The 19,213-nt window shown below is 34.2% G+C and overlaps 2 protein-coding genes across 2 annotated transcripts; both read left to right on the plus strand.

The window, feature by feature from the left end:
• Window positions 1–11,318: 11,318 nt before the first annotated feature.
• LOC120336550 (receptor-interacting serine/threonine-protein kinase 1-like) lies at window positions 11,319–16,117 on the plus strand. Its single transcript, XM_039404247.2, has one exon. It carries the CDS (start codon window positions 11,385–11,387, stop codon window positions 12,891–12,893), a length of 1,509 nt encoding a protein of 502 aa, XP_039260181.2. The 5' UTR covers window positions 11,319–11,384; the 3' UTR covers window positions 12,894–16,117.
• LOC120336569 (N-alpha-acetyltransferase 50-like) lies at window positions 16,094–19,043 on the plus strand. The gene is made up of 4 exons (XM_039404268.2): window positions 16,094–16,258; window positions 16,652–16,788; window positions 17,198–17,384; window positions 17,633–19,043. The coding sequence occupies exons 1-4, from the start codon at window positions 16,224–16,226 to the stop codon at window positions 17,799–17,801; spliced, it is 528 nt and encodes a 175-aa protein (XP_039260202.1). The 5' UTR covers window positions 16,094–16,223; the 3' UTR covers window positions 17,802–19,043.
• Window positions 19,044–19,213: the final 170 nt, after the last annotated feature.

The raw sequence follows: 19,213 nt of genomic DNA on the forward strand, positions 1-19,213 counted from the left end.
AAAAAGAGATGCTCAGGTGTTTGACTGGGAGACAACGTTACAACATTTGGGGTCATTTAACAGGTTCGGTGTTAAATTCTTCAATAGCTCTCATATACCGTATTCACTATATACATTATTCACAAGAATTTTTGATTTGGAAAGTACTAAATAATCATGTTTTGTCCTAAGATCATCATTTATTCAGCTGATAAGTTGACATGTATTGCATATCAACTGCATAAAAATGGGTTAGCAAGGATACCTATTATTTGGAAAATTTATCTACTAAAAATTAATGTGATAGGACATGGGTTTTTTATGAGCAAAGATGAGGAAAATTCTATTATTATAGCACTTTAATTATGAACATTTGATAATAGTAATGAAATCATGAGTATATTTCTTTATACACTATAATTTGAACACATCAAATTATAATACTTGATTATGACTGGCAAGTGATTTGGAGGATAGTGACACACATTAATACATGATCAGGATTTGACCCTTCTCCAGCAGATATATATATATATATGAAATAAAGTGCTCATGTACATATCTATATTCGGCTACAGAGCACGTATCATAGAATGAATTTTAAGGCGAAATATTGATAATATACCGAAATAGCAATGATAAACAATAGGTTATTTTTAAATAAGTATTACCGGTACTAAAAAATAAATAAAGTGCTCATATACATATAGATATTTGGATACAGAGCAAGTATCATAGAATAAAATTCAAGGCAAAAAATTGATTAAATACCAGAATAGCAAGTATAATAAACATTAAGATACTTTTAAACGAAGTATCACTAAAAAATAAATAATGTGGTCCTGTACATAGATATTTGGATACAGAGAAAGTGTCATAGAATTTAGGGCGAAATATGGATGCAAGTATGATAAACAATTTGATATTTTTATAAAAAGTGTTACTAACAAATAAAATAATAGATTATGGAGTTCCAGCAAGTGTGCTCATAACAAATAAAAAGATAGCAATTCATTTACCACAGTGAATTAAATTCATTACACATTACTACTTGCTATAACACGGCGGGCACATGATACTCATCGTGTTTTAAACTTTTTTAAAGGTTTTGCTCGCTCTCCAGAACTCTCCATTTTTTATTTGTTTGTATTGTCAGATTGTGGACTTTTCAAAATAAACTATCTATATCAATGAATACAATATCCCAGGTCACCACTTGGCTGGTTCATATTCTGTTCTGTAGTTAAGTTTTCTGCCTAATAAATGGTATGTATTCCCAATAAGCATTACAGTATGCTCATTCGTTCACTCAATGAGTGATTTTAATTACGGTTAATATAAATAAGTTCATATTCCATGTTGCATCCATGATTCAGTATTTATTTTGTTCAATTCCAGTAGTAATCCATACCATAATTAGGTTATTTTAATAAATGCATTGATATAAAACAATAAAAATGAAATTAGTAAATATAAAATACATATCATAAACATATAATTTTCTTTTTGAAATAACGCTTTACATAAATTTTTCAATTCCCTCTCAAATGGGTTGTTTATTCTATAATTCTCTATATTTTTCTACATATTATGGCCATTTTTATCTGCTTTTTGAGAAAGGCAAAATGGGGTGTTTTATTTTCGAATATAATAGAATTTCTCATGGTCAAAATTTTATATCTCACTATTGATTACAAAAGTATAATTGCATCCAAATCAACAGTATCTATATGACTATATAAAGGATCGTTGAAATTAAATAATATGCAAGAATCATATTGATAACAAAATGTATTCTAATCAATTTTAATATATCTAAAACAAAATTCTCATAAAAATTTTTTCTAAATTTACAATACATGAAAATATGTGAAACAAACTCAGGTTCTTCATTACATAATACACACATTTCATTCTCTGCTATTCTTCCAATTTCTGGCTTTTGTTTTCAATGGCAAGATATCCCAGAGAAATAGTAAAAATCAGTATTTTTAATAGGTAAACGAATAGCTCGCAGAGCCATGTGATTCATATGGAGGACAGAGCTATGATTGAGAGAGGCCGTGGTTTGCCATATACTTAGGCATTCCTCTCGGCTTTCCTCTACCCTTGGATAAATATGTAAATCCCATGCGCGGCGGTGTGGCTCAACGGGCTAAGCGTTAGGAATACGCTCGCCACCGCACCTCTAATTACTCTGCATGGGTCCGCAGGTTCGAATCCCATGCAGGGATGGTTATGTGCAAGAGGATTGCTGGACTCCTCGCCGCCGTTGGGTGATTCACGTAACCGCTGGTCGGTTACGGCTTCCTCCACTAACAAGTCCATGCTTCCGAAAACAAACAATATAACTAATCCCATGCCCGACTTGGAATGGTAACCGGACGAGAGGCCGTGGTTCGCCATATGGATAAGTCGTCTTATCGACTTTCCTTTCCCCCGGGATAAATATGTAAATCCTTATCCTTATTATCCTAATAAATACATAAATAACCGCACCCCACTGGGCGACTGGTTCATATTCTGTACTGTAGGATAAATAATCCAATATTCATTTTTCATATGTCCATTCCATCAGTGTTTGAGGTGTTGATCGCATCGGCATACAATTCATCAATTTTTAGTATATTGAGTTAGATTATGTACAATAAACGTAAAAAATTAAATATATTAGACATGTTCATTTTAATACATACTAAATTTATACACACTAGATTTATAGTTCAAATACAATTCCTTAGTATTTCAAATTCTCTGACAAAATTTGGTGATTTTCTATTTTTTTCAATGTTGAGTCTGTAGGTGATTGCAGTTTTTATTTGTTCGATAACTAGGTGCTGATTATGGGTATTACTTTCGAATATAACAGAATTTCTTTGTATCCATATTTTATATCTAGTGATTGAAATTAAATAAACATCTTGTAATGTTGGAATGTAACAAATAGCCCAAATCCAATAAAACACAAGTTTCATAATTTTTCAAAAGTCTGGCATTATTTAAATTCCTAACAGTATTTTCCATAAAATCAAAAACATAATCAAAATATTCACAATTCATAAAAAGATGGCTAACAAATTCTGGTTCTTTTCCACATAACACACACATATCATTTCCTGCTATATTTCTTATTCCAGGTTTTGTTTTTACTGGTAAAATATCCCACATTAACTTGAAATTAAAGGTTTTCATATAGTTTGCCAGAATATTATTATGAATATTCTCACATGCAATATTTAAATTACAATTGCGTAGAAAAATTAATCTGTCCCCAGTCATAGAAATAACAATTTTTTTATAAATAGTTTTATGCATATCTTCTTTTATATCTGTACTACTTATGTTATGCTTTCTTAAAAATTCTAATATTAATCTATACTCACTTTGAGGACAAAATCTATGTAAACATGTATTTTTAGTTCTAATCCCCCAAAATGTACTAAGTTGTTGTCCAATATTGTATTCAACAAAGGACATACAAATATGATTGTAATCCTCATTATAATCACATTCTCTAGCTTTATAATAATCCAAGACACTAATTATGTACATGCACATTGTAAAAATGGGTATGTTAATAATATCATAACCCCCCAAATTTTTTGGTTTGCACAAATTCCCTATTTTCAGTAGGCCTATGCTTCTTCCATTGAATACAAATTTTTCCACGTTTACTATCTAATAGATATGCATTCCCAATAAGCATATGCTCATAGTTGTATGCTTTCAGCGTACCATACTTCGAAACCCAAAACCAAATATGTATTGAAGAATTAAAGACCTCAATACGGTCAATTTCGCACCCGACTCGGCTGAAGCAAGGGATTTTGGCAGCGAGCAATGCGTTTTCTTCATATGCAACGAACCATTTAGCCGGACGACGTAAAAAATGCAGGGAACAATACCAAAATGAGCAAATCTTTGCAAGTTTCCACTCATTGTATATATGCTCATTGAGCCTACGGAAGAAGATTTCCGTTAAATTGATTTGCGTATTTGGAATGGTTTTGTTGGTTAAACACCTGGAAAAATATACAGAGGCATTAGGATAAAGTAGGGGGTCGTGGCATCTGTCAACCATCTCTGCGTCGGTACCATAAGTTATCAAAGTGGAGTAGGGGCAGAGTATTTCTGCTGTTCTGTGATTGCATCGTTGGATGATAATATTAATTAAATGTTTATACCAGAAATATAGCACAAAAGCATAAATTCAGATACTCCCAAGTAGGGATGGGCGATATAGAATACCGAATCTGGAGGATTTGAATCCCCGAGAACTCGGTTTTCGCCTCTTCGGCGCCGTGCGTCAATTTTTGTATTTCGGATAATTTATTACACAGGGGCGAGCGTTATTCTCTCGCAACGAAATCTGTCTCACGTGATTATACCTGTGTTTTCTTGCAAAGAGCCCACAAACGCGTTTGCGGCAGATATCAAACACAGTAATCCCAGCTTGAATATTCAGAACGCGAAGATGGCGTTATTGCACCATTTTAGCGTTTGCGGCAGATATCAAAAACGTAATCCCAGCTTGAATATTCAGAACCCAAAGGCGGCGTTATTGTACCATTTTATTTCTTATCATTGGTGCCGACTTTATTTTTTTTTTTTATACCAAATGACTTTTCGAGTTCTCCCGGAAAATGATGAGTACCCGACTTACGAAATACGAAGATATAACGCAAAACAATGCGCTTTGTCACATTTATTTTGCCCTCCCAATAAAATACATATATCTGAGTCGCTGATGAATCCGTTCCTATCGTCCAAGCGCGACACACGCTTGGTCGAGTGTCGGGCGGTATTTTAGTCGACGATAAATTAAAAGAGTTGCGATGATAACTGAAAATTAAAATTTGGTAACAGAAATGAATTTGTCTCAAGATGTTATTTTATGAGTTTTGCTCCGAGAAGAAATCGTTTTCTGTTAAAGGCACAAGACATTCAAACAATATATTAGACACTTTCGTATGTTACGCGATATCTCACGTAAGCGCGGTTGAATCTGCTCCAAATTTTGCATGTGCATTCATCATATCTCGGACCAGAAGCCTATCGATTTTGAATAAATTATGTCGTATAATTAACGAGGTATTAATTAAAAAATGATGGGACAAACGGTGTCGCTACGGAGTCATAGCGGATGAATCGAAGCCGCAGTTTCTGTTTTGGGAGATCCCCTAAGTTTCGATCGATAAGTTTTCGGTCTCTGACCGATATTCTCGTTTATGGTCTTTTGAAATACCGGTCATAAGTTATTTTCAGTTACATTGCAGTATTTGGTGCACCAAGATGGCGCACAACCAGAACATAGTAGTTGTGCCAGGTTGGGTTCAGGTTGTGCGCCATCTTGGTGCACATACTTCGGCAACAGGGATGATAACTTTTTCGTGGCTTTGGAGCCAGGCCACACAAAAGGGGCCAGGCCACGGACAAAATTGGGGCAGGCCACGGACAAAATGGGAACTTTATTGGAACAGAAAAAATTAAAATTCTATATCGAATTTATTACGAATGTGCCCACAACGGCTTCTTATTGGCAGCGGTGGAATTTTTTGTATGCGTGTGTGCGCTTATCTGCATATTCAGTACGTATTCGTTATTGTGTATGACCTTATTACCGATAAGTCGATCGCGATCTATTTTGAAGATTTTAGTCGAAAGCAGGTTGGCTACTCCTGATTTATATAAACTGTGAGATCTTGTGTGTTAGAATCAACTTCGTCGATCATTATATTCAATTCTTATGGGTGTCGTCTGCTCGTCTTACAATACAACCATTGAAAGATTGGTAATTTTGTTATTTATTCGTTGACTACTGGGTTGGGCTCTGGCCTAACCGACAAAGAGAGGACTCGTGTTGTTGGGTTAAACTCTAATTAACCGAAAGTTCGTGTTTTCAACTAAGCTCCGTTAGGATTGGTACAGACATCCCCCAGAAGCATCCATTTCAACTAGGATGTCTGATTCGGGTCTTTTATTTTGAATCCTGGTCTTCCAATTTTCGCAATTTCAAACCTTGGTTTATTTTTTCCAAAATGATGAGTTTACTTTCTTATTATACATTGAAAAAAATAACGAAATCATTATTACCTATAATGATTGCGGACCGAATTTTTTTCAAAAGTAAAAAGAGGAGGATAGAATTAACATATTCATCCAGCGCAACGGTGCACAACCTGCGGTCGTACGGCCGCATGCGGCCGTCGCGAAAAAAAAATGAGGCCGTCCACATACAAAATCCTATGAAAAAAAAAGGTTAAAAATATTCGATTTGGCGGCTATGCTGGCGTATATTGAAGCAAAACAGAAGCACTGCAAAAAAGTCAGACGACACGATGCGTCACAATCTAGATGGTGTATTTGCTGCCAGTTACCTCACTTTGCAAGTTTATCTGCCCACATGCAAGACCAAAGGAGTCATTAAATTGCTACAATTCTTTGCAAACTTTTATAGAATAAATTCATAAGAATATTTGACATTTCATTATACTTTTGGGGACAATAAAATGGGGGCGACCGCCCTTCCCCGACTTTCGATTTTTTTCAAAATTGTGCAACCATTATGCAACTTGCTGAATATATCTGCTCTAGAATAGGTCCACCGAAAAAAAAAATCCTTTTAAAATGCGAATATTATACTTCCAAGTAGTCCTACATACTTCATAATTTGGCAGAGTGCACCTCGCACGGGTCAAATACGCGGTTATGACGTCATAAAGCCAAATCGCGCTATTAACCTCCTGACGGCCGTATTGTATAAAAATAAATGCAATATGGCCGCCAATAGCAAAAAGGTTTTGCACCCCTGATCCAGCGGGAAGAAAGCCAATAGGACGGTTTAATCATATGGCGAACCACGGCCTCTCGTCCGCGCGGGTACCAGTCCATGTCAGGTATGAAATTAGTTAGTCAGTTATTTTTTGTTTATGGATGCAGTTCGCTGTCTCCACAACTTACATTTATAATCCGTGCACAGATTTTGAACAATTGGTTGGGATTTAGAAGTCATCAAAAGAGAGAGAGAACACATAAATGAAAAGCATACATACAAATAAATATTCATTGTTTTTTGGTAAAGACTGGGGGAAGCGATACGACGATACGGTCATCTAAGTTAGGTCCCCCCAAATTTACTGTTATCCATAGGATTCACAGTTATTGGATGACTATATTGTAGTATTAAACAAATTATATTATGAAAAGATAAACAAACATATGTATGATGAACAAATAATTTTCAATATGAAGCATGTTTCTATATGAAGAGTTGGTATTATACTCAATGATTATCAACTTCAAAAATTAATGAGCATCTCTCTATTATGGATGATTCAAATAGTTATTGCATAAGTAAAATCAGGCTACTGCAGATGGCTATAAAATTGGGAAAATATTCATTTTATGATGAGGGGAAAAAGAATCCTAATATTGCATTCACAAAAATAGGATGCAACCTGATGTATGAAAATAAATTACAGCACTATATAAATAGGAGATTTGATTTCAACTCTTACTATTCATAATAAATATCACTTATCAGTGTGTGACAAATAGGAACCAGGATTCCACCATAACGTTACATCTTCGGACAGCACCTAATTTAAATTAACCTTTTATTCAGGTTTCAGCACCCGTTTCATAATATCTTATTACTTCGTTTCAATATTAGAATCTTTATAACAGTTGAACTTAAATTAAAGTTATAATCGAAACAAACAGCGATACCAATTAATAATATCATAATAATTCCAATTGAAGTTATCAAATATGAGGGTAACATTAGACAGTATATCGTAGTCACACATTACAAAAAGTAAACAAACAATCATATGTGTGACGAACAAATAATTGAAAGGTTGGACTTCACTATGTTAAAGTAACATGTTAAAGATCTTAGGTTTTACCCATTTGTTCACCTCCTCACAGTGGCCGCAATTCTATTTACAGTAGCCTATATATATTATATATATTGAAATTGCATGGGGTTATGGAGAGTTATTCAAGTTATGTTATATAAATATGAATGGATTGCACCTAATTTAGTTAGTTATTAAACTCAATGATTATTAACTTTGATAATATTAACTCCAATGAGCATTTCTATATTATGAATGGTTCAAGGCGCGACGCGTTCAGGCGCGGCGGTGTGGCTCAACGGGCTAAGCTTTAGGAATACGCTCGCCACCGCACCTCTAATTACTCTGCGTGGGTTCGCAGGTTCGAATCCCATGCAGGCATGGTTATGTGCGAGAGGATTGCTGGACTCCTCGCCGTCGTTGGGTGGTTCACGTAACCACTGGTCGGTTACGGCTTCCTCCACCACCAAGTACATGCTTCCGAAAACAAACAATATAAATAATCCCATACCCGACTTGGAATGGTAACCGGACGAGAGTCCGTGGTTCGCCATATGGATAAGCCGTCTTATCGGCTTTCCTCTCCCCCGGGATAAATATGTAAATCCTATCCTATCCAAATAGACATTGCATAAGTAGTGGCCAACGACTAACATACCGTAGTGGCCAAATACTATTCATTTTATGATCAAGGGAACAAGAACTAAAATATTGCTTTTACAAAGATAGGTACCGCGTTTCCCCGAAAATATGACCTACCCCGAAAATAAGACCTAGCCTGAATTTTGAAAATGTCTTATTTTAAAGGGAGTGGCTTATATTAAACTTATTATTAAAGAAATCTCTCCTACACGTTTTGAATGATTGATGAAATCTATGTTTTGCAGTAATTTTAAATAAAAACGTGTTATTTATAAGTAAATGGTTATCGGTTTTCATATTTTGTATATTTGAAAATTCTCGTATTTCTCTACTTTGTAATTTTGTAATTTTGATCCAGTCTCATTTTCGGGAAAACACGGTATTACTTATAGGTAATTATAAATATATTATATATATACAAGGTAGTATGACTTTATAGTGTAACCCGAGTTTGGCTAAAAAAATTCAGGTTTCCAAAAATACTCTGAAAACTATGAGTTCCAGGTTCGGGTAATCCCGGGGGTTTGGTTTTTGGTAAACTAGGGGTGACACCTCTCGTCGCCCCCCGACCTTCCCTGGATGCCTCATTAGATTTTTCTTCGCAATAGGGCGATTCCACAACCACGATTGAGTTTTCAGGCATTGAGTTTGAAGCGTCGCCTACTGACCTATATTGCGTCAAATTGAATTGTGTAATTTATACAAGGACAGGCCCAGCACCATATCATAGAGCATCTGAACGTGGTAAAGATGCATCTGCGGTACCGCAAGACGATAAGCAGGTACCTGGGTACAGAGGTATGTGACCAATGATGCCTGGATGTGGTGTAACATGATGCAGTGATGTGAATTCTGGAATTAGAAATGCAGAAGTTTAAATATTGCATGTGAGAATATTCATAATGATATTCTGGCAAACTACGTACAGATATATGAAAACCTTTAATTTCAAGTTAATGTGGGATATTTACCAGTGAAAACAAAACCTGGAATAAGAAATATTGCAGGAAATGATATGTGTGTGTGATGTGGAGAAGAACCAGAATTTGTTAGCCATCTATTTATGAGTTGTGAATATTTTGATTATGTTTTGGATTTTATTGAAAATACTGTTGGGAAATCAAATAATGCCAGACTTTTGAAAAATTAATAAACTTGTGTTTTGTTGGATTTGAGCTATTTGTTACATTACAAGACGAGATTTAGATATTATTGTTTTTTTAATTTCAATTACTAGATATAAAATATGGATACAGAGAAAGTCTGTTATATTCGAAGATAGTCCCCCTAATCAGCACCTACCATCTAACAAATAAAAACTGCAATCACTTACAACAGACTCAACATTGGAAAAAATAGAAAATCACCTAATTTTGTCAGAGAATTTGAAATACTAAGGAATTGTATTTGAAATATAAATCAAGTGTGTATAAATTTAGTATGTATAAAAATGAACATGTCCAATATATTTAATAATTTACTTTTATTGTACATAATATAACTCAATATACTAAAATTGATGAATTGTATGCCGATGCGATCAACACCTCGTCCTCAAACACTGATGGAATGGACATATGAAAAATGAATATTGGATTATTTATCTTATGATTGATCGAATGGTTATATACTTTTGGTTATATTTTATTAAATTATCCCATAAAATAAAAAATGCAGAAGTATCGGTACTAAAATATAACTGTGGGTATGATTGGCCGATATAGTACCACATTTCTCTTTCATAACTGATGAGCTTGTACCTAAACACAGTAATATCAATACGAAAATCAGTTCCTCAATTTGAACGTACATCAGGACATCGAAGTGCAGGAGTTCTTTTCACTTCTGTATTGAGATCAAATATATTTAAGACAATAATTGCACATTTTTTAAACCTGTGTCTATGTGTATGTATCTATTTTATGACTTTATGATGTAAGAAAGAAATATGTTTTTTAATTATAATACCTTAAGAGGCTAGGTTAAATCAATATTTAGAACGTTAATAAAAAGTGTATATTCTTTTACAGTTTTACTGGTTTTGGGGCAATACTGAATAATATTTTCTTATTTTTCGATAACTATTTTGTATCATTGGCTAAAAGTAAACTAAAGACACCTCATTTAAGTACTGATTTTGGTGAATAAAGCAATAGGATAGGAGAAAGAATTTTTGGATCTTATGTAGTTTCGTACCTAACATACTTCTAGTAGGCGTAGCATACCAATCTTTTTACGTGTCAATCCTGACCCTCACCTGACCACACCATCCAAAAATGAGGTCACTACGACATCACAATGACATAATAGAGCCCTTCAAACTATACGAACTGTCATCTAAGACGCGCAGACAAAAACCCGAAATCGAATAGCCATTTCTCTCGTTTCTCGTCGCAACGATCCCGATGTCAGCTCTTTATCGTCGGCGCCGATGCCATTTACTGGCGATCGGATGAGTATCTTGCAAGCTCTATGACGTGATTGCGACGCCATAGTGACGTAATTTTTAAATGGCGTAGTCAGGTGAGGGTTAGGATTGGCATGTCAAAAAATTGTTATGCTACGCCTACTCGAATTTTTATGGATAGGAAAGGAGAAATCTTATAAGATATGGCTTTATTATTCGATGAACATTGGGAAGATAATGGATGTGCTGGGCAATCAGGATCGCTTTCAATAATCGTCAAAGTCAAATAATAGTTATTGATTTACCTAAGCTTAAATATTGGAGTTAGGAAAAGGTACACAGTGGGTCACTTACTTCTTTTTTCATGCCATGAGTAGTTCACAAACTCTGAATGGATATTCTGTCATAATTCATATAACATTTTTATCCTTTCAATTCTTGTAATCTAGAGATATGTTATGGTTTTAATAATAAGCTATTAGCACTGGCAAAAAGCAATGGCGCATGGTTCATCAACCCAAGGTTTCCATGAGTTTAAATACGGGGATTTCACAGACAAAGTTGAAATTGGGGATGGAGATTATGGTGTCGTATATGCAGCTAGGCACCGTATGTTCAATAAAGTTGCTATTAGAATCATATCGCGCCAACATCATGTCTCAGAAGGAGAGCGAAATTCTTTAATAACTGAAGCCAAAAAGTTGTCTTCGATTGTATCTGGGAATGTCATTCGTTTACTGGGTACAGTTATAGAGCCGGGGCATTTATGTCTCGTGTTTGAATATGCTGAATATGGATCGCTCACTAAACTTTTGCAACGGTATGATATTCCTTGGCCCTTGAAAACTCGAATATCGCATGAAGTTGCAATGGGAATGTGTTTTCTTCACCAGAAGGACATCTTGCATCTATTGTTAAAGTGTACAAACATACTTGTCACTGGCAATGTTCAAGTCAAAATAACTGATATAGGTCTCAGTGGAAACATAGAAATGAATAACTGGACAAGATGTGGTAGAATTTATAGCCAAACCTTGCGATCAACACAAAGAAGATCTGGGGGCAGCTCGATAAGTCATGTACCCCCTGAGCTTATCAGAGATGTAAATGCTGCTGCTGACAAATCCGCCGACGTATATGCATATTCTATCGTCCTGTGGCAGATTCTAACCAATAAGATACCGTATGAAGGTAAAGATACAGGTGCAATTTGTGTTGGTGTTTTGGAGGGCGAAAGACCGGATATCTCAATTATAAGTCGTGAACATCCGGAAGTGTTATCTGATGCTATGAAAAAATGTTGGCAGGACGAGAAACAAAACAGACCCACATTTGAGGATCTTGTTCGTCGAATTGGGCCAGTGTCTGCTAATTGTGAGGATGCTTCAAGAAAGGCTGCCCTCGAGTGTCAAAAAAATGTTCAAGATTTTTATTTTCCTGACTCGGAAATAGCAGCGCCTACAGGAGATCAGCAGCCTGCAAGGCATCACCATAGGCGATTGGATGCTCCATCTCATATCGGGAGAGCTAATGCAAATGATGGCGTTGCTGTACCAATGCAGAGAAACGATGACACAGTTCCTTTCCAGAATTCAGCATCTTCACAGCCAAAGCCTGTTATGGTTTCATTGATTGTTCCTGTAACCGATCCTCAGATGGAACTCAGTCGCTCAGTGTCGGTACCACCTCCAGATAATAAAGCTCCGCCAATTGCACCAAATCCAACATTATCAGAGGAAAAATATTCGAAGTTTGTTGGTGTTGATGAACTGTATCTAGTCGCCGAAGAACTTGGCCGTCATTGGCGAAGATTCGGTCTTTACCTAGGATTTAGTGATGCCCAACTTGATAATATTGAGGCCAATTTTCACAAGCATGGATTCCCAGAGATTACTTATCAAATGCTAAGAAGATGGAAAGAAAGAAATGGAAATGTTACAGTGGGGTTTCTTTTTAACACACTTCGTGATGCTGACTTATTGCATGTTGCACAAAAATTGGCTTAATCAGTTTGTAAATAAATGTAACTGGGAAGGATGGATTAGCACTGATTATATTATGTATATGGTGACCCTTAAAAAAACAGAACCCATAAGTTTGTTGATAACTTCTACAGAATTTGAACAAAACGTCCTAGATTCCTGAAATGATTTGGTACAAACCTACACAAACAGAAGTTCAAGTATAAACAAAATCAAATAATTTACTCCATTTTCACAGAGTAATTAGGAAATTTATGGATTCTGTTTTTTCAAGTGACCTTGTACATTATGGCATTGCCTCAATAGCATATGCTTTTGTGGTATCAATTAGACTTTTTTGAATATTGAATAGGAAGCGAACGTTACATTTTTAAAAAATAAATAAATTTTTTATTGATTGATTTGATTAATAATTTTTTTCACGGTAGCAAGTTCACTTTCTCAATAATATTTCTTCAAGAAAAGTTCCAGAATTTTTTATCCAAATATTTTGTAACCCTTTGTCATTAAATTCTCTGTAATGACATATTTTCTTAAACATATAATGTCTTTGATTATTGTATCCACTCGTAATCATGTATACCTTTCTGATTTTATTGTATATTTGATATAATTTTTTTGTTTGTTTTAAATACATTGTTCACTAGTTTTTATGCAATGTTCACTTAGTAATCTCCTTGATGAAATTTAGTAATTTGAAAGTTATAATTTTTTTTCTAATTATCGAAAATCACTGGCGCTAGTTAATTCTCCCTCTTTATTCAACTGCTATAATAGTAGATATATTCGTAAGCTTTCAAAGCGATCGAAGTCTAACTACATCGGACAAAACAAGATGTAACTGTGAAGACAGATCATAAAAATTCTTAGGACCGAATTTCCATCCTAAACTAGAAAATATGTCTATATTGGTTTATCATTTTTTACGTTAAATGTCCTGCTTTAGGGTATAGTTCTAAAAATTTTTTCCAATTCATATGACAAGTAGATAGCAGATATCATAAGAATTATTATGTCCCGTCCTTTTTTCATCTGTTATGGAATGAGTATTTTTGCTCTGCCTGTCTTTTTTGGCTCTGTCAGTGGCTTTGACAAGATGTGTTTTTCAGCAATTCCTAACAAATATATCTATATCTACATAATCCATGCTACTCTTCTGGTATGTGTTCTTCAGGTACCAGGATGTGTTGATGGGTGTCTGTTTACTTAGAGTAAACTTCCTGTTCCTAACCTATTATCCACCAGATGATGCATTGTGTTTAAGAATGGCAGGGAGTGTTTGAAATTAAACTTAATGAGTGAATGGTAGCAGTATTGTATATATTTTTTTAAGTCTTATAATTTTGATGTCCTAGTTATGTTATGAATCTTTTGTAAAAGCGTAAGTCAAAAATCTCCAAATATCCCAGTTTCAATTATGGCCATGGAACAGCTCAAATATTTGGTCACCAATTTGGTTGGATGTCTCTTGAATTTGTGGGAAATTTTGTTATTAAATTCAAAGTTGCAAGATAAAACCTTTATTGTTAGGTTTATTATGTCTTCAAAATTTTGGATTTTGTTGATTTCGGTACTATCATTTATATATTGCAGTATGTCTACTGTGGTGATGTGTCGCAATATGTGATGATGGATCTGGAGATGTGATTTTGTCTATGTGTCAATTTCAATATAATACAACTGCAATAACAATATACAAATAAAAAACAGGAACTATAAAAACGGACTAACTTTATAGACATTCTGATAAACCAGCATGAATAGCCGAGACAACAATAGCCAGATGTTTCTTATCACATAGTTTTCTAGTTTTCAATCCTGAAAATCTTTGTTTTTACAATGATGCTTGTGTGCCTAAAGTACTTTATAAAGAATATGACTTAATGAAAGCTTACAAATATGCTTGCTATTTTGTGGAGGAATATCATGGTATTCTTCATTCTCCAGGAATGCTATTGGGTAAACGTGTAGGCTATATGATTTTCTAAAATTTATGTGGGTGCTACACTGCAACTAGTGTTTTGTTCGCTAACTGTCATATTTTATTGATGAAATTTTCATTCAATATTCTGAAACTCATTATTCAACAAATTGCTGCTCAGAAGTAATTCACTTTATTTTGAACCGGTAATTTCTCAGCCTGTGTTTTAGCTGTGATGTAGGCACATTTATAAATGAATATATATTTCGAATTCCCAAGTATATTCTTTTACAAAGTTTGAACCTGAATTCAATAACTGAAGTTTTGTGCGACTTTGTGTGTTTTCAAATCTATATTTGTTTCAATTTTTTTTGTCTTCATTTTTCTTGTATATTTGTCACTATCCATATAGTTATTACCTTGACAGATAAGATGAAATGAAGTTACTAGGCCTACTACTAATTTGGTTCTACAACACTGGTATAAAAACAGTAGCAAAAATCTTGCTTGTGAATTTGTTGATTTAAATTCAATGAATAATAAAGCAAAGTATTAGATTATATATATATTATATATATAACAGCACTGCTTAACAAAGGTATTGTTATAATCTGTTTTATTCATTTGGATTTTGTGTCACTTATGTATGAACATTTGTTTTTTTTTATCAATAAATGCAAAATTGTTGAAAGCCACTGGTCATACCAACTATTCAATCAGTGTATTTTATTAGTTTTTCTCTATCATGTGTTTGTAAATGCATATATTTCTGTATACTTATCTACAATCTGATAATATACAAACTTGCAAAAAAGGTGAAATGAAAATCGTTCATGTTTTATTCATTTACAATTTTCTTACCTTATGCTGATTTTTGTTTCTCTGTTTCAATTGGATTTTTAATGAAATATTTGTCCAAGGCAAAGTTACAAAATCTCAAATAAGACTTTGATCTAGTAGTCTCTACATTTCCTTACATTTTAACTTACTTCCCTATTGTTCTTGGAGAGTCCACAATTTTTTTTTCTCACTATTGGAAACAAAATTCAACAATTGATGACCATTATTCATGTGCATGCTATCATTATTTTTGTCATTGTTGAAGTATGCTTGTCTGGAAAAGTATGACTTTGGTCAGAAGAAACGCTATAGAAATGCATTCGTCGTAGTGCCGCAGGACTCATGGGGTCACCATGAATATTGTCCATAGCTTGTGTTGGTGAATTGGTTCTTCCATTACTCAGAAAAATGTTGAGACCCTGATTATATGTTCTTACTGAGTTTTGTGTATTCAAATTTTTTTTTTTTCGATTCCCTTATTTTAGAATTCATACTATTTATTGTCTAATTGTGAAACAATTGTCAACAATCTTGTTCATCGACGTCAACTGCAGTGAAGGTCTGTGGAAAATTAACTAGCGTTTGAAATTTCAATGAAGAATTTGTTAGTTCCTACTGCAATGGATGGGTAAGCTATTATTTTCAATTTGTTAATCGAAAATCTTGCACTACTGACCCATGTCCAGATTTCACCAAAGGTTTCTTTCTGTTCTGTTACATCACTCTTATGCATACAAACTGATTATTTATGTTCCCTCCCTGTAATGTCAACATCCATACATCTGCAAGCCTGACATGGATTGTCGAATAATCAAAGAATTACCTTGTGTAATATTATGGTCATCTTTTACTGAGATAGTATGAATATATATCAATTTGTCATCCTTAGCATCTTTGGTGGCACCTTGCTGTTTGGTGCAAAGCTTTCTGGTACATTTCACTGTTAGATGCATGGAATTATATGTATCTTTGAGTATTTGTTCGATTTATTTAAAATTATTATTAATTTTTTTTATTTTAGAGTTCGTATTGAACTGGGAGATATCACACAACACAATATAAAACAATTGAAACTCTTGAATCAAGTTATTTTTCCAGTTTCATACAATGACAAATTTTATAAAGATGTTCTTGATGTTGGAGACTTGGCAAAGCTCGGTAAGATGATGTTTTTTCATTCAAATCACTAATGTCCAAAACTGATAATTTATACCACACAAATTATAAGCGAATTGGCATATTTTGATAGTTAAATTTTCCTTATTTTCATAAGAGACTGAAGTTATATGGCGCGGCGATGTGGCTCATCATGCTAAGTGGTAGGAATACGCTCGCCACTGCACCTCTGCGGCTTCCACCACCATCAAGTCCATGCTTCCGAAAACAAATAAGTAACTAATCCCATACCCGACATGGAATGGTAACCAGACGAGAGGTCGTGGTTCGCCATATATTAAGCCGTCTTATCGGCTTTCCTCTCACCCTGGATAAATATGTAAATCCCATCCTATCCTTATATTACACTTGAAAATCTGTGTATTTGGCATTTGAAAATACTGTTTTTCAGCATTTTTCAATGATATAGTGGTTGGTGCAGTATGTTGTCGAATAGATAATTCAAAAGGAAAAAGGAGATTATACATAATGACGCTTGGTTGCTTAGCACCTTACAGAAGACATGGTGTTGGTACAGTATTGCTCAACCATGTCTTCAAAATATGTGAAGCTGATAAAAATATTACAGCAATATTTTTGTGAGTATTTTATTTCCTGTTGTTTAGAAACAAATGTGTATTCTCAAAGGTTTGGGCTGTTTATTTTTTTTTCAAGAATACCTCGTTAATTTTGGAGAATTCTAGTTTAATATTATCAACTATTCAACCTATTCCACACTTTCAATAATGCTCCTCATGCCAAGACTATTCTAACCTTGAATATGAATTCATGACATTTTTTGTTTCAAGCGCTTCTACTAACTCCTGTTTATGATTATTATTTTCAGACACGTTCAAGTCAATAATCAATCTGCTCTGGATTTCTACATGAAATTCGGTTTCGAAATTGTTCAAACTGAAAGCCATTATTACAAAAGAATAGAGCCTTCCGATGCCTATGTATTAGAAAAAAAGCTTGAGAACTGTGCTGGAGCTACATTCAATGGGAAGCCTTGATTCCATTCAGATTGCTCAGCACTTTTCATTTGATTTATGTTCCAACTCCAGTGGTTTGGTTGAAGCTCTTCCATGCATGTTACAACAGTCTTAAATATAAAAATATTTAGTTTTATAAAAACAATGCCTTCAGTTTTGGTGTGTCGTATCTATTTAGAAAATTTTTGTCAGTACGTATGCAGCTCTGTGCATGCCAGGGAGTGTTCTCATCATTGAGTTACATTTCATTCTTGGCTATTGCTATGTAAACTGTGTTGACAAACTGAAAATACATTAGCAATTGGCTTTTAAACAAAATTCCTAAATTAGGACATGCTAAAATCTCTTGTTATATGAAAAATTTTATCTTCAATGGTGCAGTGTACAAGTTTTACAAAGTGTGAGAAAGAAAAATGCCTTGAATAATAAAATGTTTGTTCTATTCTGTATGTGTGAAAATCCCATTCTAGAAAAGTCATTTTTATTTGAACAACCCCTGCTGTTCATCTTTTCCAGTCAGCATTCCAAAGACATTTATGGGTCAATTGGGGTTGGGTATCAATTGTAATGGCATGGGACAAAATATTTCATTCATATTCACTCCTATAAACGTCTGTGTTTGAGTACAAGCCTAATTATGATTGGTCAAATGCAAGCAAAAAAGATTTTTACATAGAACTTGAGTGTTTATAATATTTTAAAATCACATTGAAGGATTCTTGTTGGCCAAGGCCTAGATGCTAATGATCTTCAGTTATATTCACTTGTTGGACACGTAGTGGACATAACAATCGTTTCAAAATTTTGTTGTTATTGTTATTATTTGTCTCCGTTAACACGTTTTGAAGAAATCGCTTTTCTCTTCGAATATTGGACCAATTGCTTTGAAATTTTCAGTGGTTGAAGATGAAAAATTACTCCAGAAGGCTATTACTTTTTTTTTCGCTATGACGTCATCCAAATTATGTGTCCATATATTTGAGCATAGCTCTCTTGTTTTATAAGTGTCGTCACAGTGTCACTAATTCATAGGTCTATATGAATATATACATTTTCGTGAGAACTCATGTGGGAATTGATAGTGTGCCTTGAAAGGTTTCATATTGAGTTTAATGCTTGACCCTGCTTGCAAGACGTATAGGTAATTGTGCACTGTACTCGCTTGTATTGAGCCCAGTGTTTGTTTGAACTTGGAACGGACTAAATATTTTATTTTTCTTGTATTTTAAAGTGAATCGCTTCAAATAAACGTCCTTGGAATTACAGCTTGGTTTATTTAGCGTTGACAGTGAGATACAAAAAATTGGATGTGTTTTTCGCATATTAGTAGTATATATTTACGATTAAAACAGCTTGAACGGTAGAGCGAAAAGGCCGCTAAATGGTGGGAAAGGAAAACGGCGGTAAATCCTAAAGAGTAACAATTCCACCAG

The sequence above is a fragment of the Styela clava genome, chromosome 2 (genome assembly GCF_964204865.1).
Source record: "Styela clava chromosome 2, kaStyClav1.hap1.2, whole genome shotgun sequence".
NCBI lineage: Eukaryota > Metazoa > Chordata > Ascidiacea > Stolidobranchia > Styelidae > Styela > Styela clava.

Coding starts and splice junctions, on each gene's coding strand:
- LOC120336550 (XM_039404247.2), top strand. CDS start 11,385: ATGGCGCATGGTTCATCAACCCAAGGTTTCCATGAGTTTAAATACGGG.
- LOC120336569 (XM_039404268.2), top strand. CDS start 16,224: ATGAAGAATTTGTTAGTTCCTACTGCAATGGATGG. Junction 16,789..17,197: donor TGGAGACTTGGCAAAGCTCG/GTAAGATGATGT, acceptor ACTGTTTTTCAG/CATTTTTCAATGATATAGTG. Junction 17,385..17,632: donor AATATTACAGCAATATTTTT/GTGAGTATTTTA, acceptor TATTATTTTCAG/ACACGTTCAAGTCAATAATC.